At 41.8% G+C, this 25738-nt stretch overlaps 1 protein-coding gene across 1 annotated transcript; it reads left to right on the top strand.

Annotated features, from left to right (window-relative positions):
* The first annotated feature begins 330 nt into the window (after positions 1 to 330).
* MCUR1 (mitochondrial calcium uniporter regulator 1) lies at positions 331 to 25738 on the top strand. Its single transcript, XM_069564269.1, has 9 exons — positions 331 to 1627; positions 8852 to 8971; positions 12355 to 12458; positions 13008 to 13109; positions 14061 to 14102; positions 16239 to 16310; positions 18872 to 18925; positions 21052 to 21166; positions 22288 to 25738. Exons 1-9 carry the CDS (start codon positions 1189 to 1191, stop codon positions 22341 to 22343), a joined length of 1104 nt encoding a protein of 367 aa, XP_069420370.1. The 5' UTR covers positions 331 to 1188; the 3' UTR covers positions 22344 to 25738.

Raw genomic sequence — 25738 nt, forward strand, 5'->3', positions numbered from 1 at the left:
CTCTGAGTTCACACAACGGACCAGTAACTGAGATAGGTGCAGCGGGCATTCAAAAAGCTCACTGAACTGAACACTGCTGGTATCAGATATCCTTTTATACCAGTAGGTTTCATTTAACACTCAAACTCCCACGTTTTAAATTCCCAGATTGACTTTCTCACTTGATCCACTAATCCGGAAACAAAAGCTCTTAAAGTTTAGATTTAAATGCATTGACTATGTTAAGTGCTACACCCTAGACCTTGTTAATAATCTTCAAAATGCACTCCGGCGCCAACACTCTGAGGGACTTCGGTCCGGGAAAGTCAGGAAAACCCAGGGCAGTTCGGCGGACTTTCCAAGAGATTCTAAAGGGCCCCAGGATAATTAATGTCTTTATAAGGACATCAGTGTAATAAATACGCAAACCGTGGCAGTTCCGAGCTCATTCCAGCTCTGTGAAGGCCCACGACCACCTCCTGGTCTCCCTGGTCGCCGTTACGAAGCAGGATGCGGGTTTGATCTGTAACAGACTCTGAACTGTGGTGTTGGAGAAAACTCTTGAGAGCACCTTGGACAACAAGGAGATCCAACCAGTTCATCCTAAAGGAAATCAGTCCTGAATGTTCACTGGAAGGACTGATGGCTGAAGCTGAAACTTTGGCCACCTGATGCGAAGAACCGACTCATTAGAAAAGACCCTGATGCTGGAAATGATTGAAAGCAGGAGGAGAAGGGGACGACAGAGGATGAGATGGTTGGATGGCATCACCGACTCAATGGGCATGAGTTTGAGTAAACTCCGGGAGTTGGTGATGGACAGACAGGCCTAGCGTGCTGCAGTCCATGGGGTCGCAAAGAATCGGACACGACTGAACGACTGAACTGAGAGACTCCCCTCTCTTCCGGCGCTGGCTCCGGTGGAAGAGCCCGGCCCCGCCCCCAGCGCGCGCCCGGAGCCCCGCCTCCCCGCCCCGCCCCCAGCGCCCGAGCGGAGCCCCGCCCCTCTGCCCTGCCCCGCCCCCGGCGCGGGCCTGGAGCCCCGCCTACCCACCCAGCCCGCCCCCGGCGCGGGCCCCGAACCTCGCCAGGCGGGCAGGAAAGGGCGGGCTCGGCGCCGGCGCCCGTGCTCGCTTCTGCAGGAGGGGTCGGGCGGGGGCCGCGCGTGACCGGCATGAGCGCGCTCCCGGGCCAGTGACCGCGTTGGGGATGGACTGCGGCTCCGTTGCGGGCGAGAGGCCGAAGTGCCCGCCGGGCCGCCGGCGGCTCCTGCTCCTCCTGGCCGCCGGCCGCGCTGGAGGCCCGGGCGGCCGCGGCATCCCCGCGCGCCGCCTCCTGCCCGCGATACCTGGCGGTCCGGGGGCGCTGCGCCCCGGCGCCCGGGCGGTCCGCGGCGGCGCGGCACGTGCCTCCCCGTTGCTCCTCCTCCTGCTGGTGCCCTGCCCGCGCCGGGCGGCCGCGGCCCCGCGCCGGCCGCCGGCGGACTGGGAGCGCCCGCGCTCCGGACCCCCGGCGCCCCCGGGCTCCCCGGCCGGGCGCGGCGGCGTGTGGAGAAGCCAGCCGGGCCTGGCCCCGGGCCTCGCGGGTGCGGCGGGCGCGCTCCCCCGGTGCCTCGGCCGGGTGGCCGCCCTGGCGTCCTCCAGGAGAGGTGAGGGCCGGGCCGGGGCGGCGGGAGCTGGGCAGGCCGGCCGAGGTCGCCGGTCTTCTCCCGGGCGGGGGACTGTCCGGTCACGCTGTCTGGGCCGGGCGCTAACCTGGGCTTCCCCAGACGGGAAGGTCCGACCCCTCCGGATGCGGGCGCCGGGTGTCCGGCGCAGGTTGTGACTGATGGCTGCGGGAAGGCGGTGCGTACTTCCTCAGATCCCCCGGGTCGGGTGCACACACGGCGTGTAGTAGGCTAGCGATGGGAGGCGCGAAGCTACAGGAAACGAAGGGACTGTTTCACAGTTTAATTTCAGACCCTCTTTTGGGTACGTTACTGTGCCTGGCATTTTTCTAAGTACTCAGGGTGTATCGGTCAGCAAACTCTTTTCCTTCTTGGAGCTTAATTTTAGCAAAGGAGATTATATGTATATAATATAATAACATGTTATAATATACATAAGTATCATATATTATATATATATGTATATAATAACATCTGATCAAATAGAGGGGGTAAAGGTTGAGAAGTGGAGTGGTCCTCCAGTTACTCATTTAAATGGAGTCCTCGTAATAAGCTTCTTTGGGAAGTTGGCGTTTGATTAAATTCTTTGAGAACGTGAGATCAATCACTCCCCTGCATGAGATGAGGAAAGTCTAAGCAGACTCAGTGTACTAGACTGAAAACTGTTGATTAAAAAAAATATCATTTGGGGTAATCGTTATTTATTAGCAAAAGCCTAACTTTGGGGAGTCTATACATATACATCAGCAGCTCTCCCAAACCACACTGATGGCTATTTGAAAAATGTTTTCCTCAACAGAAGTGCTCGGTAAATGTTGGTTGCTTCTGAAATTTAAGAATATCTTTGGCTGGGCAAGAAACTGGTTAGTTTCTTGCAAAGTGTGAAGGAGAGTTGTGTAGGAGACTGGGAAATGAGTAGTCAGCTGTCAGTGTGCTGCAGTAATTGTGAGTCTTTATTTCTGTACTTTGCCTTTTGTTGCTCTTTTTTTGACAAGCTAGTAACTTGTGATTTCTTTTCCTCTCATGATCCCATCAGCTAATGAGAATTTTGTTTCTTGGTCTTCAGCCTAGTGGTCTGTTTGGTGTCCAGGATTCTCTGTAGAGCTACTTAGACCTAAGGGTGATTTATGAATAGGAACTTTGTGCTTCTTCCTCTGTCCAGGACTAACTTTGGGCTTCTTTTGTGTATGCTTTTGATGTGCTGAAGGTCCCCAAAGGAGAATTACATATCGTAGCTCAGTTTCCTTGTTTCCTGGTTATTAATTCTGGGAATTCATAGTTCTTAGACCTCAATTTGTTGTCACAATAAAGAAGGAAAAGTGGGCCAGAGCTGCCTCTGGTGCCAGAGTACTGCTGTGTGCCTAGGCCCTGCTCTGTGATGGAGGCAAGATGGACTTCACCTTCCATCAGCCGGGGTTGGAGGGTCAAGTGGCACATAACTAGGCCGTCTCCATTTTTCAGCCAATAATATTTATTTAAAATAAGCTTGCAGTATTGTTTTAAATTACATGAATGATTATTGTTATTAGAAGAAAGGAATTTGGGACTAGAATAATCGTATCAAGCCAGTTCTAGACACAAATATATTTGAGCTCTCTAACCCATGGAACAGTCTAGCACTGTTCTGAAATGGGTGGGTGGCCTGTAAAGAGCTCTGTAAGAGGTACATTCATTCATTCACCTGCCATCCAGTTAGGGCTGTTCTGTGTCCGGGTCTCTTCTCATAAAGGCCGTTTTTGCCCAGAGCTAGCCATCTATGGGGTCGCGCAGAGTCGGACACGACTGAGGCAACTTAGCAGCAGCAGCAGCAGAGATAAAGGATGAAAAAAGAGGTGCCAGATTTAAGTGACCTCACTTATGTGAAAAGGGAAAACCATAGGTGAAGAGGAGAAATTAGTTCATCTCAAACTTTCTTTGTAGACAGTTTGTAGATCTGGATCTAAGAATTCATACAGTTGGATATTTTGTTAAGTTATTTCTGGCCTGCAATGTACCAGGACCTCTGCTAAATGCTAGTGATACAAAAATAACTGACTGGACACTCTTGGGGAGCTTGGAATGAAACACAGACATGGAAATAAATGTAGTAGGTGCTATGATAGGGTTGTCTGTTCTGGCCTGAGACAGAGATAAGGAAGGAATACAGGCTGCTCCCTTACCTGGGAGGAGTTAGCAGAGAGAACCTTACAGGGTAGCATAATGCCCCGCCCAGAGCATAATGGATTCCAAAGGCAATGCCAAAGAATGCTCAAACTACCGCACAATTGCACTCATCTAACATGCTAGTAAAGTAATGCTCAAAATTCTCCAAGCCAGGCTTCAGCAATACATGAACCGTGAACTCTCTGATGTTCAAGCTGGTTTTAGAAAAGGCAGAGGAACCAGAGATCAAATTGCCAACATCCCCTGGATCATGGAAAAAGCAAGAGAGTTCCAGAAAAACATCTACTTCTGCTTTATTGACTATGCCAAAGCCTTTGACTGTGTGGATCACAATAAACTGTGGAAAATTCTGAAAGAGATGGGAATACCAGACCACCTGACCTGCCTCTTGAGAAATCTGTATTCAGGTCAGGAAGCAACAGTTAGAAGTGGACATGGAACAACAGACTGGTTCCAAATAGGAAAAGGAGTACGTCAAGGCTGTATATTGTCACCCTGCTTATTTAACTTCTATGCAGAGTACATCATGAGAAATGCTGGACTGGAAGAAACACAAGCTGGAATCAAGATTGCCGGGAGAAATATCAATAACCTCAGATATGCAGATGACACCACCCTTATGGCAGAAAGTGAAGAGGAGCTAAAAATCATCTTGATGAAAGTGAAAGAGGAGAGCGAAAAAGTTGGCTTAAAGCTCAACATTCAGAAAAGATCATGACGAAGATCATGGCGTCTCGTCCCATCACTTCATGAGAAATAAATGGGGAAACAGTGGAAACAGTGTCAGAGTTTATTTTTGGGGGGCTCCAAAATCACTGCAGATGGTGACTGCAGCCATGAAATTAAAAGACACTTGCTCCTTGGAAGAAAAGTTATGACCAACCTAGATAGCATATTCAAAAGCAGAGACATTACTTTGCCAACTAAGGTCCGTCTGGTCAAGGCTATGGTTTTTCCTGTGGTCATGTATGGATGTGAGAGTTAGACTGTGAAGAAGGCTGAGCACCGAAGAATTGATGCTTTTGAACTATGGTGTTGGAGAAGACTCTTGAGAGTCCCTTGGACTGCAAGGAGATCCAACCAGTCCATTCTGAAGGAGATGAACCCTGGGATTTCTTTGGAAGGAATGATGCTAAAGCTGAAGCTCCAGTACTTTGGCCACCTCATGTGAAGAGTTGACTCATTGGAAAAGACTCTGATGCTGGGAGGGATTGGGGGCAGGAAGAGAAGGGGACGACTGAGGATGAGATGGCTGGATGGCATCACAGACTTGATGGATGTGAGTCTGAGTGAACCCCGGGAGATGGTGATGGACAGGGAGGCCTGGCGTGCTGCGATTCATGGGGTCGCAAAGAGTCGGACACGACTGAGCGACTGAACTGAACTGACCACACTGTCAGATTAGATGAAGAGGGGTAAAAGGGATGCTTAAAATTTACCAGTTGAGAAAGGGAAGCAAGCCAAGCTTAAGGATGGAGTACAGAGTCTGACAGTGTGGGAAACAGAATAGCTTAGGTGGCCAGAACAAAAGCTAAAGGGGTGAGTGGGCTAAACTAGGATGAGCTTTGTGTGCCTTGTCAAGGGCCTTATACTGTAGGCGAGTGCTTCTTTGAATCTAAGCAACTCTCAAGTTTTTTTGTTTGTTTTGTTTTTACTGTTTGACACACACATACAAAAGTAGTTGCTGCATTTTATGTTTTGTTGGTCTGCAAACAGTGCTTGGTACAAAGTGATTATTGGTTCTCTGGTCCTTATCTTGGTACAGACTGTGACTGCAGCCACCCCACTCTTTCCAGTAACTTGGGAACCACTGCTGTTGTCTTACAGAAAAGCATCAGATCTGTAGGGTCCTGTCCATGTCACATTTTGCTTACTTGGAATTTCCTTTGAATGTTTAGGGGATGAGAATAGAATTGATCAGCTGAAGGATGTTTAGGAGAGCTACTGAGAAAACTTTTCAACTCTGAATTAATAGATGACTATTCTGTCTTCTCTCACTCTTCTATACCTGACATCTTAGAAAAGTAAGAACAAAGATGTAGTAGGTTTTTATATTCAGTTCAGTGCAGTCGCTCAGTCGTGTCTGGCTCTTTGTGACTCCATGGACTGCAGCACGCCAGGCCTCCCTGTCCATCACCAACTTGTGGAGCTTACTCAAACTCATGTCCATTGAGTCGGTGATACCATCCAACCATCTCATCCTCTGTCATCCCCTTCTCCTGCCGCCTTCAATCATTCCGAGCATCAGGGTCTTTTCCAGTGAGTCAGTTCTTCACATTAGGTGGCCAAAGTATTAGAGTTTCAGCTTCAGCATTGGTCCTTCCAATGAATAATCAAGACTGATTTACTTTAGGATGGACTGGTTTTTATATAGCTACGTTTATTACATTTGATTGAAAGATTTTTATATTGTCCATCTCTCTTTTGCTGTCAGTTTTAGTAGGCTTGTAAGAATAAGAAACTATTATGTTTAAATGGCCTTTCTTGATAAAAATTACAAGTTCTTTTTGCAGTTGTTCCCTGTCATTTTAAAACTACTTTTATGGTTTGTGGAATACAAAAACCAGGAAACCATTACTATGCTGCCTTCTTCAAATGAGCACCAGGAGGGACTTCCTGGGCTGTCCAGTGCTTAGGACTCCACCCTTCATGTAGAGGGGCTGCAGGTTCAATCCCTGGTCAGGGAACTAGGATCCCACATATCATGAGGAGTGGCCAAAAAAATTTTAAAAATCAAATGAGCATCTTGAAACAAATTTGCAAAACAGGTTGGATCTGTGGTTAAACACACAAAAATTCATGTAACAGGTAATATATGAATTGTTAGAACATGTCTTCCCAAAGGTAGACTTTTACAAAGTCAAGGAAAGAAAACTACAGACAAAAATCTGTTATGAAAATACTAGCAAACCAAATCCAGCGATATGTAAGAGGGAGTGAACGCCATGACCAAGTGGGCCTCCGTCTCAGGAACAGCAGGTTCACTTATCATCAGAAAATCAATTTGTGTAGCACACCACATTCACCGTGTAAAGGAGGAAAACCACACGATCATGGAAAAAAATGAAGAATTTGATGAAATTCCATAATCCATTCGTGACAAATCTGGATCAGAAGCAACCTGCCTCACCTGATCAAGGACATCTGAAACACCCGCAGAGAACTTCACACTTCATAGTGAAAGGCAAGATGCTTCTCCCCCCAAGGTCAGGGACAGAGATCTGCTCTCACTATTCAACTGAACACGGTGCCAGAAGTTCTAGCCAGTACAGTTAGGCAAGAAAATGAAAAGGCATCCAGATTGTAAAAGAAGAGGTAAATTATCACTATTCACAGATGACATGACCTTGTACATGGAAAACTCTAAGGAATTCATTAAAATACTTTCACAGCTAATACACAAATTTAGCAAGATTGCAGGATACAAGATCAACATACAAATTCTATAAAAACAAAACTCAGTTGTATTTTTATATAGTAGCAATGAACAGTCTGAAAAATCTAAAGAACAACTCCAGTAACAGTAGCATCAAAAAGAATAAAATCCTTAAATTTAACAACAACAAAAGCACAAAAGTTATATTCTGAAATTATATATAACAGTAAAGGAATTAAAGACCTAAATAAATAGACATTCCATGTTCATGGTTGGAAGACTTTAATATTTTTAAGATGGCACTGCTTCCCCAAATTGACCTACAGATTTAATGCAGTCTCTATCACAGTTCTAAGGAGCTTCTTTGCAGAAATTGATAATGATATAATCCTAAAATTTATATGGAAATGCAATGGACTCAAAATAGCCGAGACAATCTTGAAAAAGAACAAAAAGAACTCACTTCCTGGTGTCAAAACTTATCACAGAGCTACAAGTAATCAAGAAAATGGGGCTCTATCAAATGGACAGACATACAGATCAATGGACTAGACTGGAGAGTCCACAGATAAACCCACCCACTTAAGATCGGTTGAATGTTTGATGAGTCACAAGACAGTTTAAGGGAGAAAATAGTGCTGAGAGAACTGGACAGCCACATGTGAAAGGATGAAGTTGAACCCCCATCTCACACCATATACAAAACTATCTCAAATGGATCAAAGACCTAAACGTGAACACTAAAACTGCAAAACCCTTAGAAAACATGTCAGTCTCTGTGCTCACATCTGCCAGTGGCTTCTTAGTTGTGACACCAAAAGCAAAAGGACCAAAAGAAAAAGATAAATTGGACTTAACAAGATTAAAAAAAAAATCTCTCAGTAATAAAAAGATAGCTCAATTTTTTAAAAATGGGCAAAGGGTCTGAAAGTATATTTCTCCAAAGATGTACAGATGGCCAGTAAACACATGAAAAGATATTCAGCATCATTAACTGTCAGGGAAATGCAAATCAAAACTACAGAGAGATACCACTTGACACCCACTAGGATAATTATAATAAAAAAGACAGATAATAACAGTGTTGAGGATGTGGAGAAATTAGAACCTTCATACAGTTAGTCCTTTAACTGGTGACGACGTTTGAAAAAAAAAAACTGGTATATCTGTACAATGAAATATTACTCGGCAATAAAAAGATACTGACGTAGAACACGGTGGGGTGAACCTCGAAAATACCACTCTGTGTGAAAGAAACCAGTCACAAGATATCATATACTTAATGATTCTGTTCAAATGAAATGTCCAGAGTAGGCAAATTCATAGAGACAGAAGATAGATTAAGGGATTGCTGAGGTTGGGGAGCACAGAGTAGGGAAATGAGAGAGGGTAGCTAGAGGGTCTAGGATTTCTTTGGGATCGATGAAAGTATTCTAAAGTTAGTTGTGGGTCAATTGCACAGCTCTGTAAATATACTGAAAACAACTGAAGTATGCATTGCAAATGGGTGAGTCATATGCATGTGAGGTGTGTCTCAATAAAGCCGTTGTTAATTTAAAAAATAGGCCTTTGAGGTGTGCCTTGTACGTTTTTGTTTTTTTTTTTTTTTCCTGATGCTGAGTTGCCTTTGTTTGCCATCAGGTCCTGTTTTGTCCTTTCCTTTCTAGAGCTGAGCCTCTGTGCTGGGAATCTGCAGCTGGACAGCAGAAGGAGAGAGTTCGCCTCTTCTGGGAACAGGAAGCTCTACTTTGACACCCATGCCTTAGTGTGTGTGCTCGAGGAGAATGGTAATCCTCTGCCAGTGGTCACTCGGTGTCATCGAGAAACACTGTACCTCACGGCTTCCTGATGGTCTCACCTAATTTCTCATATTTCTCTTTGACTTTGAAGTCTACAAGTTGCCTTTTGATCAGTCTCCATGTTTTTAAGTTCCTTGTTTTTTTGTTTTTTTTTTTTTCTGTTTAAGGGCATTTTTGCTTCATCAGTACAATTGAGACTTTCCTCCTACGTTTTCTCTTTGTCCAAGTGAACTGTATGTTTATAACATCACTCTGGAAGTTAAAGATTAGTGTTACAGGTTAAAAATTAGACATAAGCCAGCAAAACTCAGGAATGGCTCCTAGGACAGCTGTCTAAGGCCAGAAGGGACAGTTTTATTCCTGTGCATCTCGTGTGCTCTAAAATTTTTTGTGAAATTAAAATGTTGCGGAGCAGCAGTTATTGATCGTTGCAGCTTACTGTGGTTTTAAAAAAATATTCAGACTGACATTTTCTCTTACTGCTCTTGAACCAACTGATGTAAAAGATTACTCTGATATGTATGGCAGCTATTGAAAGTACACTTAGTATATAGGTAGCAGTCTCATATTTAATCTTGTCTAGACAAATGCACCGGAGAAGGCAATGGCACCCCACTCCAGTACTCTTGCCTGGAAAATCCCATGGACAGAGGAGCCTGGTAGGCTGCGGTCCATGGGGTTGCTGGGAGTCGGATGCGACTGAGCAACTTCCCTTTCACTTTTCACTTTCATGCATTGGAGAAAGAAATGGCAACCCACTCCAGTGTTCTTGCCTGGAGAATCCCAGGGATGGGGGAGCCTGGTGGGCTGCCGTCTGTGGGGTCACACAGTTGGACACGACTGAAGTGACTTAGCAGCAGCAGACAAATGCAGAATGTAAGTTTAATACATATTATATTGATAATTCTTTAAACCGTGAACACATATACTCTCACAATCAGAATCTCAGATACCATAGCTTATGCCTTTGAAATACATCAGTCTGTGCTATAGTACAGTCATCCATCCGGTTATGCGTGTTCATATCTGCAAAGCTGCCCTGTGTTAATGTGCTTTATCTACCCAGAACACGGTGATGGGGTGGGTCCTTCTGTGCGTACGTGGGTTAGTTAGCGGCTCTGGTTTCAGGCTCTGCAAGCTTCCAGCTGTGTGGCCTCACAGTCTCTCCCTTCTCAGTTCCCAGCCGCCCACCTCTGGAGCATGGGTGTACTAAGAATTCCAGAGAGCCCTTGTGAGTGTTAAGCAATGTCCTGAATGCACGTTGGGAAAACTCACAGGCTCTGTGATAATTTTTACAGCTTTTTCATCTCAAACTTGAAACAGTCAGCCTTTTCCACCACGACTTAGTAGAAGTAAGAGGGGCATCTGAAATTATCTGGATAAGCAGAAGTCTTTTTTCCACTTTTCTTTTTCTTTCCTTTTTTCTTTTTCATGGATCTTTTGTATTCGAAGCAACCAAAAAGACATTCCAGAGATAATAGGAGCGTATCTACATGGACTAGATGTCTGACGTGTTAAGAGGACGTCATTTATTTTGTTAAGCGTGACTGTGGCCAGGTAGCTGCAGTGGACCCAAAGCCTTTCTCCCATGAAAGGTGGGGTTTGTTTCTCCTGCCTTTCAGAATCCATTTATTTATTTTTGACAAAAATAATAGATGTTGAATGTTTCAACATATGTAGTTCCTACTTTTCTTGATTTAAAACCCTGGCCTGTGAGTATTTGCCTATTTCAAAACCAGTGATGTAAGGACCCCAGTGGGTGTAGGATGTGAAAGTGCTTACCTGGATAATGGCTGGGTTAGGGTAAGAGCAGGAAGGACCCCTGGGGGAATGCTCTGTCCTTTACCCTTTTTTATCCCCTCTGGAGTTATGGCTCCTGATTCATAGAACTTCCTCTGTCCGTAATCTCACTGGCCCTGATTTTGTCCCACCTCCCTTTCCTGTTAATACAAAGAATTCATTTGGATCTGGTATCCCAGAAGTTTTCAGGCTTAACTTCTCCCTATTCTTATCCTTTCTCCTCCTGTAGGTGGTTCTAAATTATAAGGCTGTAAAGTTTATCTCTTTTCTTATCAGTGTAAGTCCACTTTGGTTTCTCTTTTTCTTTTCTTTATAATCCTCAAGCCTAATTATGTTTAATTATGAACTCTTATTAATAAATTTTAAAAATTGCAAAAGACTTGTTGATTTTTTTAAAATTAGGAAAACAGAAAAGAACCAAGAAAAACTACTCTGAATCCCAGTCAGAGCTAAACTGTTAATATTTGAGTGATGTTTTTTTGCTAGCTGTTCATGACGCACACATTAAAAATAAAAGGATTTTGAATAAAGTGAAAAGAATAGGTTTTTGGAGGTCTTTTTGTCTTCTTTGAATTTGTTTCTTTGTTCTTTTTCAGTATAGTCCCATGCTTAATCTCATCCAGATTGAATCAGGTATAACTTTATCCAGACAAATATGCCATGAACTAATTATAAGAATCAGTACATTCTTCTGAAGTTCTTATAGATGAAAGTATTTAACAGAATTATATACCAGGTACTTACGCATCTTAAATATTTAAAATTAAGCATTTTAATTAGAATTTTCAATGTGAAATATGTTAGTACCTATAGTTATTAAAAATAGTAGCACTGCTAACTTGAGTCTTTATATAATTCAGTTCAGCATCATTTATTGAATATAAAAGAATATATTCTTTCCAATTTGGGCTTTCCTCACTAGTGATTGAGGAAGATTGTGGAGGAAAAAATGTAAGAACTGATTTTGTCTTTTAACATTAAATTAACAGCTGAATTATTATTATATAGCCATTGACTTGACCAATTTGTGCTGGAAATAAACTTTCTCTACTTGATGTAATAATTTTTTACTAATATATACACTTTAAAATTGAAGAAGTCATATCCATTGTAGAAAATTAAGACAACACAGAAGAAAATAACAGCTACCTAGACTCTTTCATAAGTTACAAAAGCAATAACTTGTATAATATCTGTATTTTTGAGTCTTGCATCTTTTCACTTGACCTTGCAGAGCAGATATCTCCTGTCATTAGACATTCTCTGAAAACATGGTTTTTGACCCCTTGGAGGGACGTCAGAGCTCAGTCAGCCCCACCCCTTATTTTACATGAGGAAACAGTCATGTAAACACTCATGTATCCAACTTGTCCCAAGTGACAGATACATCACAGCCTGTGACTAGACTCCACCCTCTTGCCATGCTAAACTTTCCAGCTTCTTCTAAATTCAGACATTCACCTGCAGGTGTAACTTTGTCTTTTCTCCCTTTCAATGAAGGATTTTTTTTTTTTTTAATTGATTCTGACAACTATGGTCTCCTGAGTAATTGTCTTTGTGTGTTTGCCTAGGGTTTACTACTCAACAAGCAGAAGTCATTGTATCTGCCTTGATGAAGATCATGGAGGCCAACATGGATATCATCTACAAAGATATGGTCACCAAGATGCAGCAGGTAGCTTTGCTGGGGCTCGTGAGCAGATAGAGCTAGTGGGCCACCAGGGAAGACCCAGCATATAGCAATTTTAATATAGACGAGAGGCAAATGGCTAGAGTGACATAAAATATATTTATTCAGAGCTGTTTTTTCAACTACTCTAGAATCATTAAGTTTGAAAACTAACTCTTCTAGTCAGCTATGCAGTGGACATGCGTTTGAGCAAACTCTGGGAGATGGGAAGCCTGGCCTGCTGCAGTCCATGGGGTCACAAAGAGTCAGGCACAACTGAGCAGTCGAACAACAGAATGCTTTCATAAATGGAAATGCGGCCCGAATTGTAGCTGGCAGTCCTCTGACTGCCGCTATTAACCGTGATTCATCTGGTGCTGATACTGGCCTAGAGTTCTTCCTGTTTTCTCATTTGGAGATGGAGGAGGACGTTGCTGAACCTCTTTCTACGTGCCCATGTCCTGGTTTCTCATTAAGATGATCTCAGGTTGAGGTGGTAGGAGGTGGACTTCCTAGGCCAGATGAGGTTTATATGTTTCATTTTTCTTTTCCCAGGAGATCACTCTTCAGCAAATAATGTCTCAGATCGCTAACGTGAAAAAAGATATGATTATTTTGGAGAAGAGTGAATTTTCAGCCCTCAGATCAGAAAATGAGGTAAAGCTAAAGAGCCACTCATATTTATCAAGTGCTTTTCTACTAGGATATGGAGGTATAATGCGTGTACACAAAAGTGTACAAAGAAGGGTACACCTCAGATGAAGTGGTCCTTGATTGGCACCCCAAGACCTGCCGTCACCCACTCTAGTCACTCCTCCCACAGCCAAAATCACTGTGGCCAACTTACATGGCCATTAACTGGTTTTGCTCTTGCAGAACTTTATCAGTGGAATCACAAGTGTGTCTTGCAGCAATAGGTTACTCTAGTCCATCGTTCATAGTATTATCAGAACATGCTGCGTTATTCTACTGGGATCCATACTAGAGTTGTTTCCAGTTTGGGGTTATTATGAGTAAGTGCTGCTGTAAAATATCTCTTCAAGTCTTACGTGGGCGTATGAGATCAGTGTTTAAATAGGTACTGTCTCCGCATCTTCCTTTTGTTTTCAGTCCTATTTAGAGTCCCGTGAAGGAAGTTCATTTATCACCTGTTGGTCTTGATCTTATAAGAACCTACCTAGCAAACAATTCCTTCTTTTGCTAGAAAAAAAAGATAAAGTTTGAAACTGTCTTGAAGTCGTTTATTTGAGGGCAGAATTAGTTAAAAGGAAACTTGAAAGAGATACTAAAGCATCTCTGGAGGGAAATGAGACTGTTGAAGACAGTTGTGTTACTAATTGTATGTGGCCTTCAACATGAATTGAAAGCCCTCAAGACGCACGATGACTATAGTACCATCCTGGCACAACCAGTGATCATTTCTGCTTCTGAGACTGTTCAGTTATCGTTGTGTTCTAAACATGGCTAAATTCATGTTGAATTGAGGAAAGAACTTGAAGAACTTGCTCATAGATGCATGTTGTAATATATGTTTATTACCAAGTTTTATGTTTTTCTTCTAACCTTCCAAACATATCCTTGACTGACTTCTTTTTAATGTTTCTTTAGAAAATAAAACTTGAGCTCCATCGGTTAAAACAACAAGTAACGGTAAGATCCTCATTCCTGTCTGCTTGCTCGTTTATAATTACACAAGTTCAGTAATAAATATAATGTTCAAAATATTTATGTGTTCTTGAAAACTTGCTTCTGTGTTAAATATTTGTGTGATATGTCTCAAAAGTACATATTGGAAGATATAACTGAGAACATAGCCAAAGAATAAGTTACTGATGTCTGTAACCAAATCCATTAAGAAAATTGTGATCCAGAAGGAATGAAGTCATTTTTAAATAAAATTTTTCTAAAACAGCCGCATGGAATCCTTATATTCTCTTAGGAGAGACTGTCTTTAGAAGAATTACATGTGATTTTAAAATGCTGACTGCAGGGGTCCAACCCCAGTGGATCCAGGGTAATTCGAAGTGGGGATGGCGTGGTGAGGAAAAATTTATTTAGAAATATAAAAAGAGATTAGGAAGAAATAGTATAGTAGGAAAATTTAGTGGAGAAAAGAGGCTGAATAACTTGGTTTACGTGGAAAACTAATAAAGTTCCAAGACAAGGAACTTGCACTGTCTACGTTAGGCCACCGGTGCCCACTTGAATAGCAGAGGGTGCCCCGCCTTGGGCTCCCTCTTGCGTGGGTCTTAGAAGCCGGGGCAAGTAAGTACACTCAGAGAGCCTCCACGCCCCAGATGGGAATTCAGCCTGGAAAGGAGAGGGAGGTAGAGGAAGAGAGAGAGAGAGATTCGACACGGGGGAACCCAGTCTTTCCAGTGACTTGCCCCCCCTCTATTGTCCGGAAAGGCTTTTTATACTTTGGGTTGTACATAGAGATCAATGGATAATACAAAATTATGCAGCGTCAGCAGCCCTGACTGCTATCGAGACCAGGCTTTCTCTCTGCATACTTAGCTGTATACACAAGTCTTAGGTGATTTACATCATCTTCCGGCCAGAAGGCCAATTAACATTTTACGGCCCTTTTCTGATAAGGGTCTGTCAATCAGAAAACTTAAAAGTGGTGTTCTTTCCAAAGTCTGGTACCACTCTCAGAAAGCACTAAATAAAGTTACATCTTACATAGCAAGGACACAACAATTTATAACAATGAAAGAGGAATACAGTGATTTATAACAAAGAGAAAATTAACTGAAAAGTCTAGTGTTACTAACATCAAAACTACTATATTCCTTTTTCTATATCCCAATTACATTGATTAATATCCTTCAGGTGCCTAAAAGATAAAGAATGTGGAGGCCTGGCAGCAGTCATTGACTCAACAATGAAAACCCATCACCAATGTAATTCTTAGCTGTTTAGAAAAGGCTCTATATCTTTAAGATGCTTTAAGCTTCGTGCCTCTCGTGGTTGGGGGGCTGTAAATAATCACAAGTTGTAAAAGTCCGGGCAGACCGGTCAGGTAAGTTAGAAAGCCATCAAAGGAGTTTAAACCGAGACATTCTTTTTATATGCAGGAGACTGTTAACTGGAGCTCTGAGTTAACTCTTTACAGAGAAAGGTGGTCAGGGATAGCCTCTGTTATGTCAGAAGAGTGGAAAGCACAGTACATTAAGGCAGGCAGACTGGTTTTGGGGGGTAGATGTTCAGGAAAACCCAGGGGGACCCCTGAAGCCAGATCATGCCTTTTCATATGTCAGGCTTCCTTCCTCTTGACCTTTGCCACGGGCGGGATTCCTCACGCTGGCTCCCGGCAGCTGGCTAACGCCAGCTGCTTGATTTTTTTAAGTGGAAAGAACATTGGTGTTAAATAAGAAAAAGGTTTTGATGAGTGTCAGAAAGCTTTATTTGAACCAGAATCTAATATTTCACTTGAGTCCATCTCTGCTTCCAAAGTTGTCCAGAGAACAGCTTGATTCATAAATTCTACAAGGCGATTGTATTGGGAATCTTGATGTTAAAAGCAACAGTAACCCGCTGTCATCTGACTTCAACATAAAAGGGGATTATCTGTATAAATAACCAGGACGTCCCCACAGACGTGGCTTAACCAGTCTCTTGACCTGACTCGTCTCTAGCTCCATCTCTCTGCACACCCCCGGCCCCTACCCTCGACCCCTCCGGTGAAGTAGTGGAGACAGTGGACCCAGGCTCATGTCCACACAGGCTTTGGATCTCTTACTTTGGATTTCTTTCTGTCTTTGATGTTTGCCCTCCCACTAGGATGAAGTGATCAAAGTCCGAACAGATACCAAATTAGACTTCAATCTAGAAAAGAGCAGAGTGAAAGAACTGGTATGTTTCTTTATTTAAAAATAGAACATAAATTAATTTCTTTGCAAGACGGAACATTTGGTCAAGTCTGAGGTTATTTACAGGTCATAAGTACTGTTAAATATTTACCTGTATATGATTGTTACACATGGTGTTTCTTTATTTCAACTGTATTTTGGATTAGGACTTTAAAAAGTAACATTAAAATTAAAATCTTGGTCAAGTCAAGTTTGAATCTTGTTTGTTTCAGAGATACTAAACTATTTGTCACTTAGACATGAATAAATTGTTTTATTTTGATCTCTTTGATATTAACTTAAATCTCCACTGGTCCTGATTTTGCAGAAGTTAAAGTTGATTATCTGACTTGGATCATATTAAATTATAAATATTAAATAATGTTTTAAAATTAAAAATTGAGGGTTTGAAAACTGTTTCCATGTAGTGTTTTTAATAGAGAAATCTTAATGAGTTTTTTGTATTGTTTTGAAATGCAAATTCTAAATGATTCTTTAAGTTATGCTAAATTGAAATTTTTAGTTAGGAAAAATAACTGAAAAATAAAACTTTCATTACCAAAAAGATACCACAAAATATGGGTTGTATATAAGCAGAAGGGATATATATATCTTTTTTTGTTGTTGTTTACTTGCTAAGTCATGTTTGACTATTTTGCAACCCCATAGAGTGTAGCCCGCCAGGCTCCTCTGTCCGTGGGATTTCCCAGGCAAGTGGGTTGCCATTTTCTTCTCTAGGGGATCTTCCCGACACAGGGATCAAACCTGTGTCTCCTGCATTGGCTAGCAGGTTCTTTACCACTGAGCTACCAGGGAAGCCCCCATATGATATGCAAAATAATTATTATGCCAGTGTTACCTGCCTTTCTAGTCTCGAAACACTTTTACCCATGAAGAGGAAATCACTTAGTGTTGCTAAAATATGTAATGATCACTAGCATATGACTAGTTTCTAGAAGATGAAAAACCCTTTGGTTACCTTTGCCCTTAAGGGTTATATATAGGCTTAGCAGGAATTCTGAATCCACTTGATGTAGGACGATGCCTCTAGCAACAAAGTCAGGAAGAACTAGATCTCAGAGATTGGGGGATGTGGGCTGTGAGCATGGATTAAAGTCAGTCCATTTGTGTGACTTATTAACCTAGCTGAGAAGTCCTTTTTGGAAATCCTAAATTCAGATTACTCTGAAGTGCAGGACAGCAGTCTACTAGTCTGCAGCTAGCATGAATTTAACTTGCACTGAGGAAGATGAGCTATCCAACCCTGTCATTCTTTTGTTTAATACACTTAGAATACTGTTCCAACAGCATTGACTGTGGTGATATTTACAGCCAGTTTCAAATGCAGTACAGCCTATAAACTGCTTTGGGGTAGAGGGAGATGGGTCCAGATAGATGCTACTTTTATAATCATGGCAGTGTCGAGATTTAGTCTTTCCTTTGTGGCTGAGTCAGTATTAGTGAAGGCTAGAATTTTAAGGGATGCAGAAAATCCCATTCCACCCTGCCCTCTGGTGGTAATCTGGTGCATAGCTCTCTCTGAAACCCTGGAGATGAGCATTCTTTGGTCCTGCAAGTAGTTCTTGGTTTGGGGTTTGAGTTGTTTTTAACTCCTAAGCAATGCTGTTTTTATACTCTATCCCCCTGGTAGTCATAGGGGTCATTTATAGCTAGAAAGTTTCTAGAGACTTCAAAAGCATTAATTTCCCCCCTATAACAAGTGTTAGTTTATTGAGGATTTTTAAAATTCTTCACTTAAATTACAAATTTTTATTTGCCTAGGCAAATCCTAATGCCTACCACTAAGGAAACATGCCTGATTTTGGTTTCAGTATTGACAGGATCACACAGTCATTAATAGCAAAAAAGGCAAGGTATCATTTTAATTCTGAGTAGAACTAGTCAATTCGCTTAATAACATTGGATTGTGACAATGCCCACATGGATTTGTCTTTTGTTTTTTGTTTTTTTTTTGTTTTTTTCAATTAAAACCAACATGTGATGGTCTAGTGTATTTCTTGAATCTGTGTATTTATGTAGTGTTTTATAATCAGAAGGCAGCATCTGTGTCACAGAATAATAATCCTTGAATTTATTTTTTTCCCAATTTTATGTCTTTTCTCTTTTGTCTAAGCTTCAGATAGTGCCAATTTTGTTTGTAGTTAAGATGGGATAGCTTAAATTGAATTGTTAACCCTACTTTTTTCAACCTTCCCAAAGCTGAAAAGCCTGTGACTCAGCATCCATCTAAATTGGTCCCAGGCAATGCTAGCATAATAGTGGGAAGGACTTAGAGTTATCACAGCAAAGAGGTGAAAACCAACCGAGAGAGAGGTAGAAGATGACAAAAGGGAATCTAGATGTTGAAGCAATGAGTGAATATAAACAAGATTTTAAAAAGATCAAAAGGAGAAAGCAGGTAGGCTGCTTTATCCTAGGGGTGACTGCTCATGGTACATATTCTTGGAAGTACTGAGACCAGAATATTTAAGGTACCAGACAAGGAAGAATGGAATAAATAAAGGAATAAATCTAAATCTAACCTGTGTTACGTGTTTGTTTCAGTATTCGTTAAACGAAAGGAAGCTGCTGGAAATAAAAACAGAAATGGTGTCACTGGTAAGAAAAGATTCAGTTCTCACCTTGCAAAACTGAAACTCTACCCATTAAACGCAGTAGCTCTTTCTCCCTCCTGCTGGCTACCATCATTCTATTTTCTGCCTCTGTGAATTTGGCCACTCTCAGTCCCTCGTGTAAGTGGAATCATACAGTATTCGTCCTTTTGTAACTGGCTTATTTTGCTTAGCTTTCCGTCCTCAGGGTCCATGCGTGTTGTAACATATGTCAGAATCCCCTTCCTTTTTAAAGCTACGTATTCCCTTGTATGGACATACTACATTTTGATTATCATTATGGCCATTGTGAATAGTGCTTTAATTGTGGGCTTGTGGATATCTGTTGGAGTCCCTGTTTTTAATTCTTTTGGGTATACATACCCAGAAGTGGAGTATCATGGGAATTTTTTGCTTAACAAAGTACTTATTTTAATTGAGGAATAAATAAGGAATGGAGTTGTTTTTTTTTTTTTACTTTAATTTATGGCATGGATAACTTCTTTTCTGTCCTTATTACCTGGGACCTCTGAAACCTGGAAGAGACTTCCATGAGAGAATACTAAACTCATCCTCTGGAATATTTTACTCGTCCGTGCGTTTATTTCCTTATTCATTACCTGAACTGTTCACCACAGGGGACTACTTACTTGCCCTGGGATTTTTAGGAAGTATTTCCCATGCTTTTATGCATTCACATTAATGAAGTGTTACAAACCTTTATAACATCAGCCAAACTCACTACCCTTTGGGTGTTAACTACGTATCTGGTTTAACTATTATATTTGGGAAAGAACTCATAAAGGCCCTTGGTATAGCCATGCCTCATAATAAAACACTTGGTATTTGAATTATAAAAGAAGAAAACTTTTTAAAAATATGAATAGAAATAGTGTCAGCAAGCACTGTTGCTTTTAGATTACCTACCTAAGATTCCATTCATTTTTTAAAGCATGTTTTTTTAAATATAAATTTATTTATTTTAATTGGAGGTTAATTACTTTATAATATTGTATTGGTTTTGCCATACATCAACATGAATCCACCACAGGTATACACGTGTTCCCCATCCTGAACCCCCCCTCCCTCCTCCCTCCCCATACCATCCCTCTGGGTCATCCCAGTACACCAGCCCCGAGCATCCTGTATCATGCATTGAACCTGGACTGGCGATTCGTTTCACATATAATATTATACATGTTTCAGTGCCACTCTCCCAAATCATCCCACCCTCGCCCTCTCCCACAGAGTCCAAAAGACTGTTCTATACATCTGTGTCTTCTTGCTGTCTCGCATACAGAGTTATCGTTACCATATTTCTAAATTCCATATATATGTGTTAGTATACTGTATTGGTGTTTTTCTCTCTTGCTTACTTCACTCTGTATAATAGGCTCCAGTTTCATCCACCTCATTAGAATTGATTCAAATGTATTCTTTTTAATGGCTGAGTAATACTCCATTGTGTATATGTACCACAACTTTCTTATCCATTCGTCTGCTGATAGACATCTAGGTTGCTTCCATGTCCTGGCTATTGTAAACAGTGCTGCGATGAACCTTAGGGTACACATGTCTCTTTCAATTTTGGTTTCCTCGGTGTGTATGCCCAGCAGTGGGATTGCTGGGTTGTACAGCAGTTCTATTTCCAGTTTTTAAGGAATCTCCACACTGTTCTCCATAGTGGCTGTACTAGTTTGCATTCCCACCAACAGTGTAAGGGGGTTCCTTAAAGCATGTTTTGAATACCTTTTATTGAGAGGAATTCAGGAGGAGGAGGTATATTCATTGCCATTGAGAACAGACCAGCTTCCTAATCTTAATCTTACTTGTAAAGCTGCCTATAATTTATAAAAGCTTTCTTCTATCAGTAATTGCACTTGATTCTCTAAACAGCCTTTGTGAAGACAGAGCCAATGTTACTTTTTATCTTTGTTTCAAACTGAAGGAAACAGGCCCAGAGATAGCTAAGGCCCTGACTAGCAGAATATAGCATGAAGCGATTCGAACTCAAGACTAAAGCCCAGGTCTCCTTAATCTGACCGTGGGGGTACCTTGATTGCACCCTGTCGGGAAGGGACTCAGGGACAAATCCAGTGTGGTTTAATGCTGTGAATCTCTTTGTTTTAAAAGCACGCCCAGCAGGATCGGGCCGTCACACAGACAGACAGAAAGATAGACACTGAGGTTGCTGGCCTGAAAACCATGCTTGAGTCGCACAAGCTTGATAATATTAAATATTTAGCAGGTAAGCCGTCTTACATTTAGATAGTTAAAATGAGCTGAAAATAAATTTTAAAGTTTTTTGGCCGAGCCGCGCATGATCTTAGTTCCCCGACCAGGGATCAAACCCACGTGCCCTGCGGTGGAAATGCAGAGTCCTGACCGCTGGACCACTAGGGAACTCCCAAGATAAACGTATAAATTACGTCACAGACAGATGTTGCGTTTCATTGATTCTAGCACATGTTTTTCGTGCTTTAGCATCTCTGAAATTAGAAGGCATCTTACAGTTTCCAATAGATAAAGTATCATACTATTAATGTCATTTTTTTTTTCTTTCTTTGTAAAGTACCTGACTTTCTTTACTACTACTCATGGCATCTTAAATTTGATGAGATGCTATCATCAAACTGTAGGTATTGGTAATTATTTTTAATGACATTCAAGATGGAATATTTTACACATAGTGAAGTTGTGATCTTTCTACTTCAGTGGGTGACACTTCTTATAAGGAGTTACTTTGCTTTCGGAAATTTTGAGCCAAAAGGGGAAAAGATTCACGTACCAAAAAAAAATTACGTAACCATTATTTTAACTCAAATTTAACATTCTGTATCAATATTTTGAAGTAGAAGAGTATTTAAACGTAGAATTTTGCTCACAAAGTTAAAGGGTGTGTCCCTCTGTGGTACATGTGCCTTTACTTTGCTGCTGCTAAGTCACTTCAGTCGTGCCTGACTCTGTGCGACCCCATAGACGGCAGCCCACCAGGCTCCCCCGTCCCTGGGACTCTCCAGGCAAGAACACTGGAGTGGGTTGCCGTTTCCTTCTCCAATGCATTTACTTTGTGACCACAGAATTCTTGGGATTCTATACATTTATTGAGAAGTTTCCTTGGATATTGAACACATTTGTGTTTCGGAGATGACGATATCAGATGTGGGGTTTTTTAATAGGAAGGTGTTTCATGGAGCGTGGCACATCAGTGGACAAGCCAGGTTTCTTGGGTTTTACTTTCTTAGAGGATAAATGCCTGTTTTGTTTTGTTTAATTTGTTTTGTTTTGTTTTGTTTTTAGTAAAATGATGTTCCTGCAAGTAACTTTTAATAGAACTAATACTGTGCACAATTGTTCTTTTTCTTCCAGGATCTGTATTTACGTGCCTAACAGTAGCTCTGGGATTTTATCGCCTGTGGATATAATAAAGTGTCTATTTAAAGAGCATTCTATTGTTCTGCCTTAAGAACACCAGATTCTTGCTGTACTTTTTTTTTCTCATTTCTAATTATAATGCTGATTTTTTAATTTAATGTATATTATTTATTTTATGCAAATGATGGACAAATAACCAAGGCAGAGAAGTAAGAAATTTCAAAACTGCTTCTTTCATCTCTTCTATTTAGTTAACTTTATAGCTCTGAGTGGTGGACAAAGCAAGGAGGACTCCACTCCCCTGGACCAGTGAACTCAGTCTAACTTGCAGGACGTAGCAAAAGTAAATATGTGTATAACGCTGCAATTTTAAATCTTCTGTCTCATCAAGGATTTGGGGTCTCCATGTAAAGGCACGGGAGCTTTACTAAGTGCTGAAGAATCACGGTAACCAAACCAAGAGCATCAAATCTTCTTCACCTGCTGACCCAGACCCTGACATCAGCCGGTCCCTGTGTTAAAGGCTGTGTTTCAAGTCCAGTCAGTCGGTAGCCTCATGCTACACTGTACTTGACACCAGAGAGAGATTTTTTTTTCCTTTTGGTTTCCATTATCTTCGTTATTATTCTGCTTATTGTTTATGTGCCTTCCAGCTGGAAAATCTTGTTGCCTAATGAAGTATTATGATTAGGATGGAGACTGTCCCAGCCTCCTGGTGTGCAGACTCCCTCTGCCTCCTTCCCCCTCACTCGGTCCCTCCTCCTCTCCCTCTTGATTTAAGAGCTATCATAATGCTCCAGGGATGACACTGTCTCCCCAGAAAACATGCTTACTCTCAGCATGGAAGTCACCTTCAGTGTGTGTGATCGTCACCCTAATGGCCTTCGTCAGCTTTGTACACGATACAAGGGCAGCACAAGGCATAATGTCTGTAGCAATACTGAGATAGTTAGCTAGTGTAGGTACTGCTCAGAAATATCTTCAACGAAGATGCCTTTGCCTATTACAGGCTCAGGTCATAGGCTTTGAAAATTAGAGAACTGTCCTGCCAGGTATCAGCCTAATGTGGGTTAATTTCTTTGGTGGTTAAAGACATTCTCATAGCGACCTTACCTCTGCATTTGAAACAGATTACTAGATACAGCTAGGGGGTGGGGGTGGGGGGGTTGGAAATGCACATTCTCGTCTTGAATGACCTGCACGTGAAGAGAATAAGCATTCAAGAAATGATGACATCAGATGTCTCCTTCCTGTCTTTCTCACACGTGCGTGTGGATATCTGTGTGTACCTGGTCCAGTGGAAAAACCACATAGAGACTTCTGGATCACACTGGTAGAATAACGTACCCATCATCACTCTTCCATCCACAGTGATGACTAAGTTGTCCTCTGTCCTTTGGATGCCATTTCGAAACTTTGTAAGTCATTGCCTTGTTTGAGAATATTTGTGTAACTTAAAGAGTCTGAGCTCCAGATTAGTATGAAAATCAAATACTTTGGCATTCGTGGTATCAGTTTCAAAGTGAAAAATAATATTTTTTCAACTAAATCCAAAGTTGTCTTAACTGCCACAAAAGATACTTTATCAATATATTCTTTCCCTTTCAGAGAAGGTTCTCCAGAAAATCCTGTTCATTTAACAATTGCCCTAAGCCATTAAGCCATTAAGCCCACCTTTGCAACATAACTGATTAGGGAGAGCCAGAAGGAGGATGGAGCACACGCTCCAACAAACTAAAGTCCCAGGAGGAAAAAGCACTGTCCGCAGTTCTGTTTCAAAGGGAGCACCAATGCATTCGCAAAGTGACCTTATATTCCGATAAAATATTTTTAAAATAACATTCAGCTGGATGACTTTCTGTCCTCTGCCAAAAGTATTCCATGTGACATTCCTCCTAGTGAGGGTGGGCGGCACTCACCTGTCACTTGGTCCAGGCTGTCACTGGCTGCAGTGGATTCCTCCAAAGTACCAGCCCGCACCTCCCCAGCCTTGGGGAAAAACGAACTCTGCTCTTGGTGGCCTGGACTGCCGGTTCGGGACCGTGTTCTCTATTTAGTCACGTATATTCTATTTGAAAGCACAGGAGCCAGAAATGCAAGTATACCCTTGCCAGCGCTCACCCAGCCGTCTGTGAGCCTGTAAGTGGCTGGGGCTGGATGCTGTGTGACAGTTCCTGAGCTCAGCTGACTTAGAGGAAGTTCGGTATTAGCACTCAGAAGGGAGAAGATGCCTGATGAAACTCCCTGTGTCTAGCACATGGGGGAATTGGCCATAGCGAGGTCCTGAAGATCACCCCTCCAGGCACAGGTTCCTAACCCTGAATGTCAAGTGGCTTGAGTCCTTATTTCCAGTTCATGCACGAACCACTCAGAAGGTTCCTCCGTACCGTCTCTACACTCCCCTGCTTTTAATCTTTTTTAAAAGAGCTTAAACTGCAGTCTGACTCCTTTCCTGTTCCCTTCATCAGCAAGCTTGTTTGTGTGCATGGTTCTTTAGAGAAAACGTGAATTCTGACTTCCTCGCTGGTCTCAGCCCTCCTCTAAGTACTTTTCCAGCTCAATAGCTAACAAAACTACAGCTGAAGGTCTTCGTCGTCTTTCCGCTTAAGGATGTCAGGTACCAGTCGAGAAGTCTCTGGTTCAGGAAGAAAGGCTTGACTCAAGCCAGCCATCTTGCTCTGAGCTCTTTGAAAACCAAACTCCTGAGCCGCAGGGCCTGTGGCCCAGCCTCGGCCGTGTCCCTTTGCTGCCGTGCAGAGTGACGAGCTCTTCCTTCTGTCCCAGGCTCCTCTGCAGCCTCTCCTCCTGCTAACTAGCTGTGTCAGCGTTGGCAGGGACCTCTCTCCCCCCGATATGCCGTGTTCTGAGAATTTTGGCGTCATTCCTGAACAAATGTCGTATAGACAGCACTATGGAACTCACGTCTCGAAAACTGGCTCTTAACATACGTTCATCACATGTGTTGTGACTTTGCTGACACTGGAGCAAAAACATGTTAATCAGGAGTGATTTATTCTTTATAGAAAATGTTTGAGCCTGTTTAGCCTTTTATCAGGGTTTCATTTGGAAAATACCAACCTTCCTGCAGATTTATAACTTACGCTGCTCTCCTTATAACCCAAATCATTTCTTAACCCTTTCATTACTTAAGCAAATATTCGGTTACATTTTACTGTATAACTGAGGGGGCCTAATATTCTTATGATCTAAAATAAAATATTTAATTCTCTGTGATTAGAATACTCTTCTGTTTGTTCACATTGAATGTGAAAAAGAACAGCTTATGCCTACACTGTTTCTGCTGTTTTTTTCCTTCCAGTTGTATATGATAACAATGATGTATTATTTTAAAAATCTAAAACCTAAACATTTGGATTTGCATACAGGATACATTTGAAAGTGGTTATCTGATTTAAAAAATAAATTTTTATTCTAAAGACTCTCA

The sequence above is a fragment of the Ovis canadensis genome, chromosome 20, assembly GCF_042477335.2.
Source record: "Ovis canadensis isolate MfBH-ARS-UI-01 breed Bighorn chromosome 20, ARS-UI_OviCan_v2, whole genome shotgun sequence".
NCBI classification, from domain to species: Eukaryota; Metazoa; Chordata; class Mammalia; order Artiodactyla; family Bovidae; genus Ovis; species Ovis canadensis.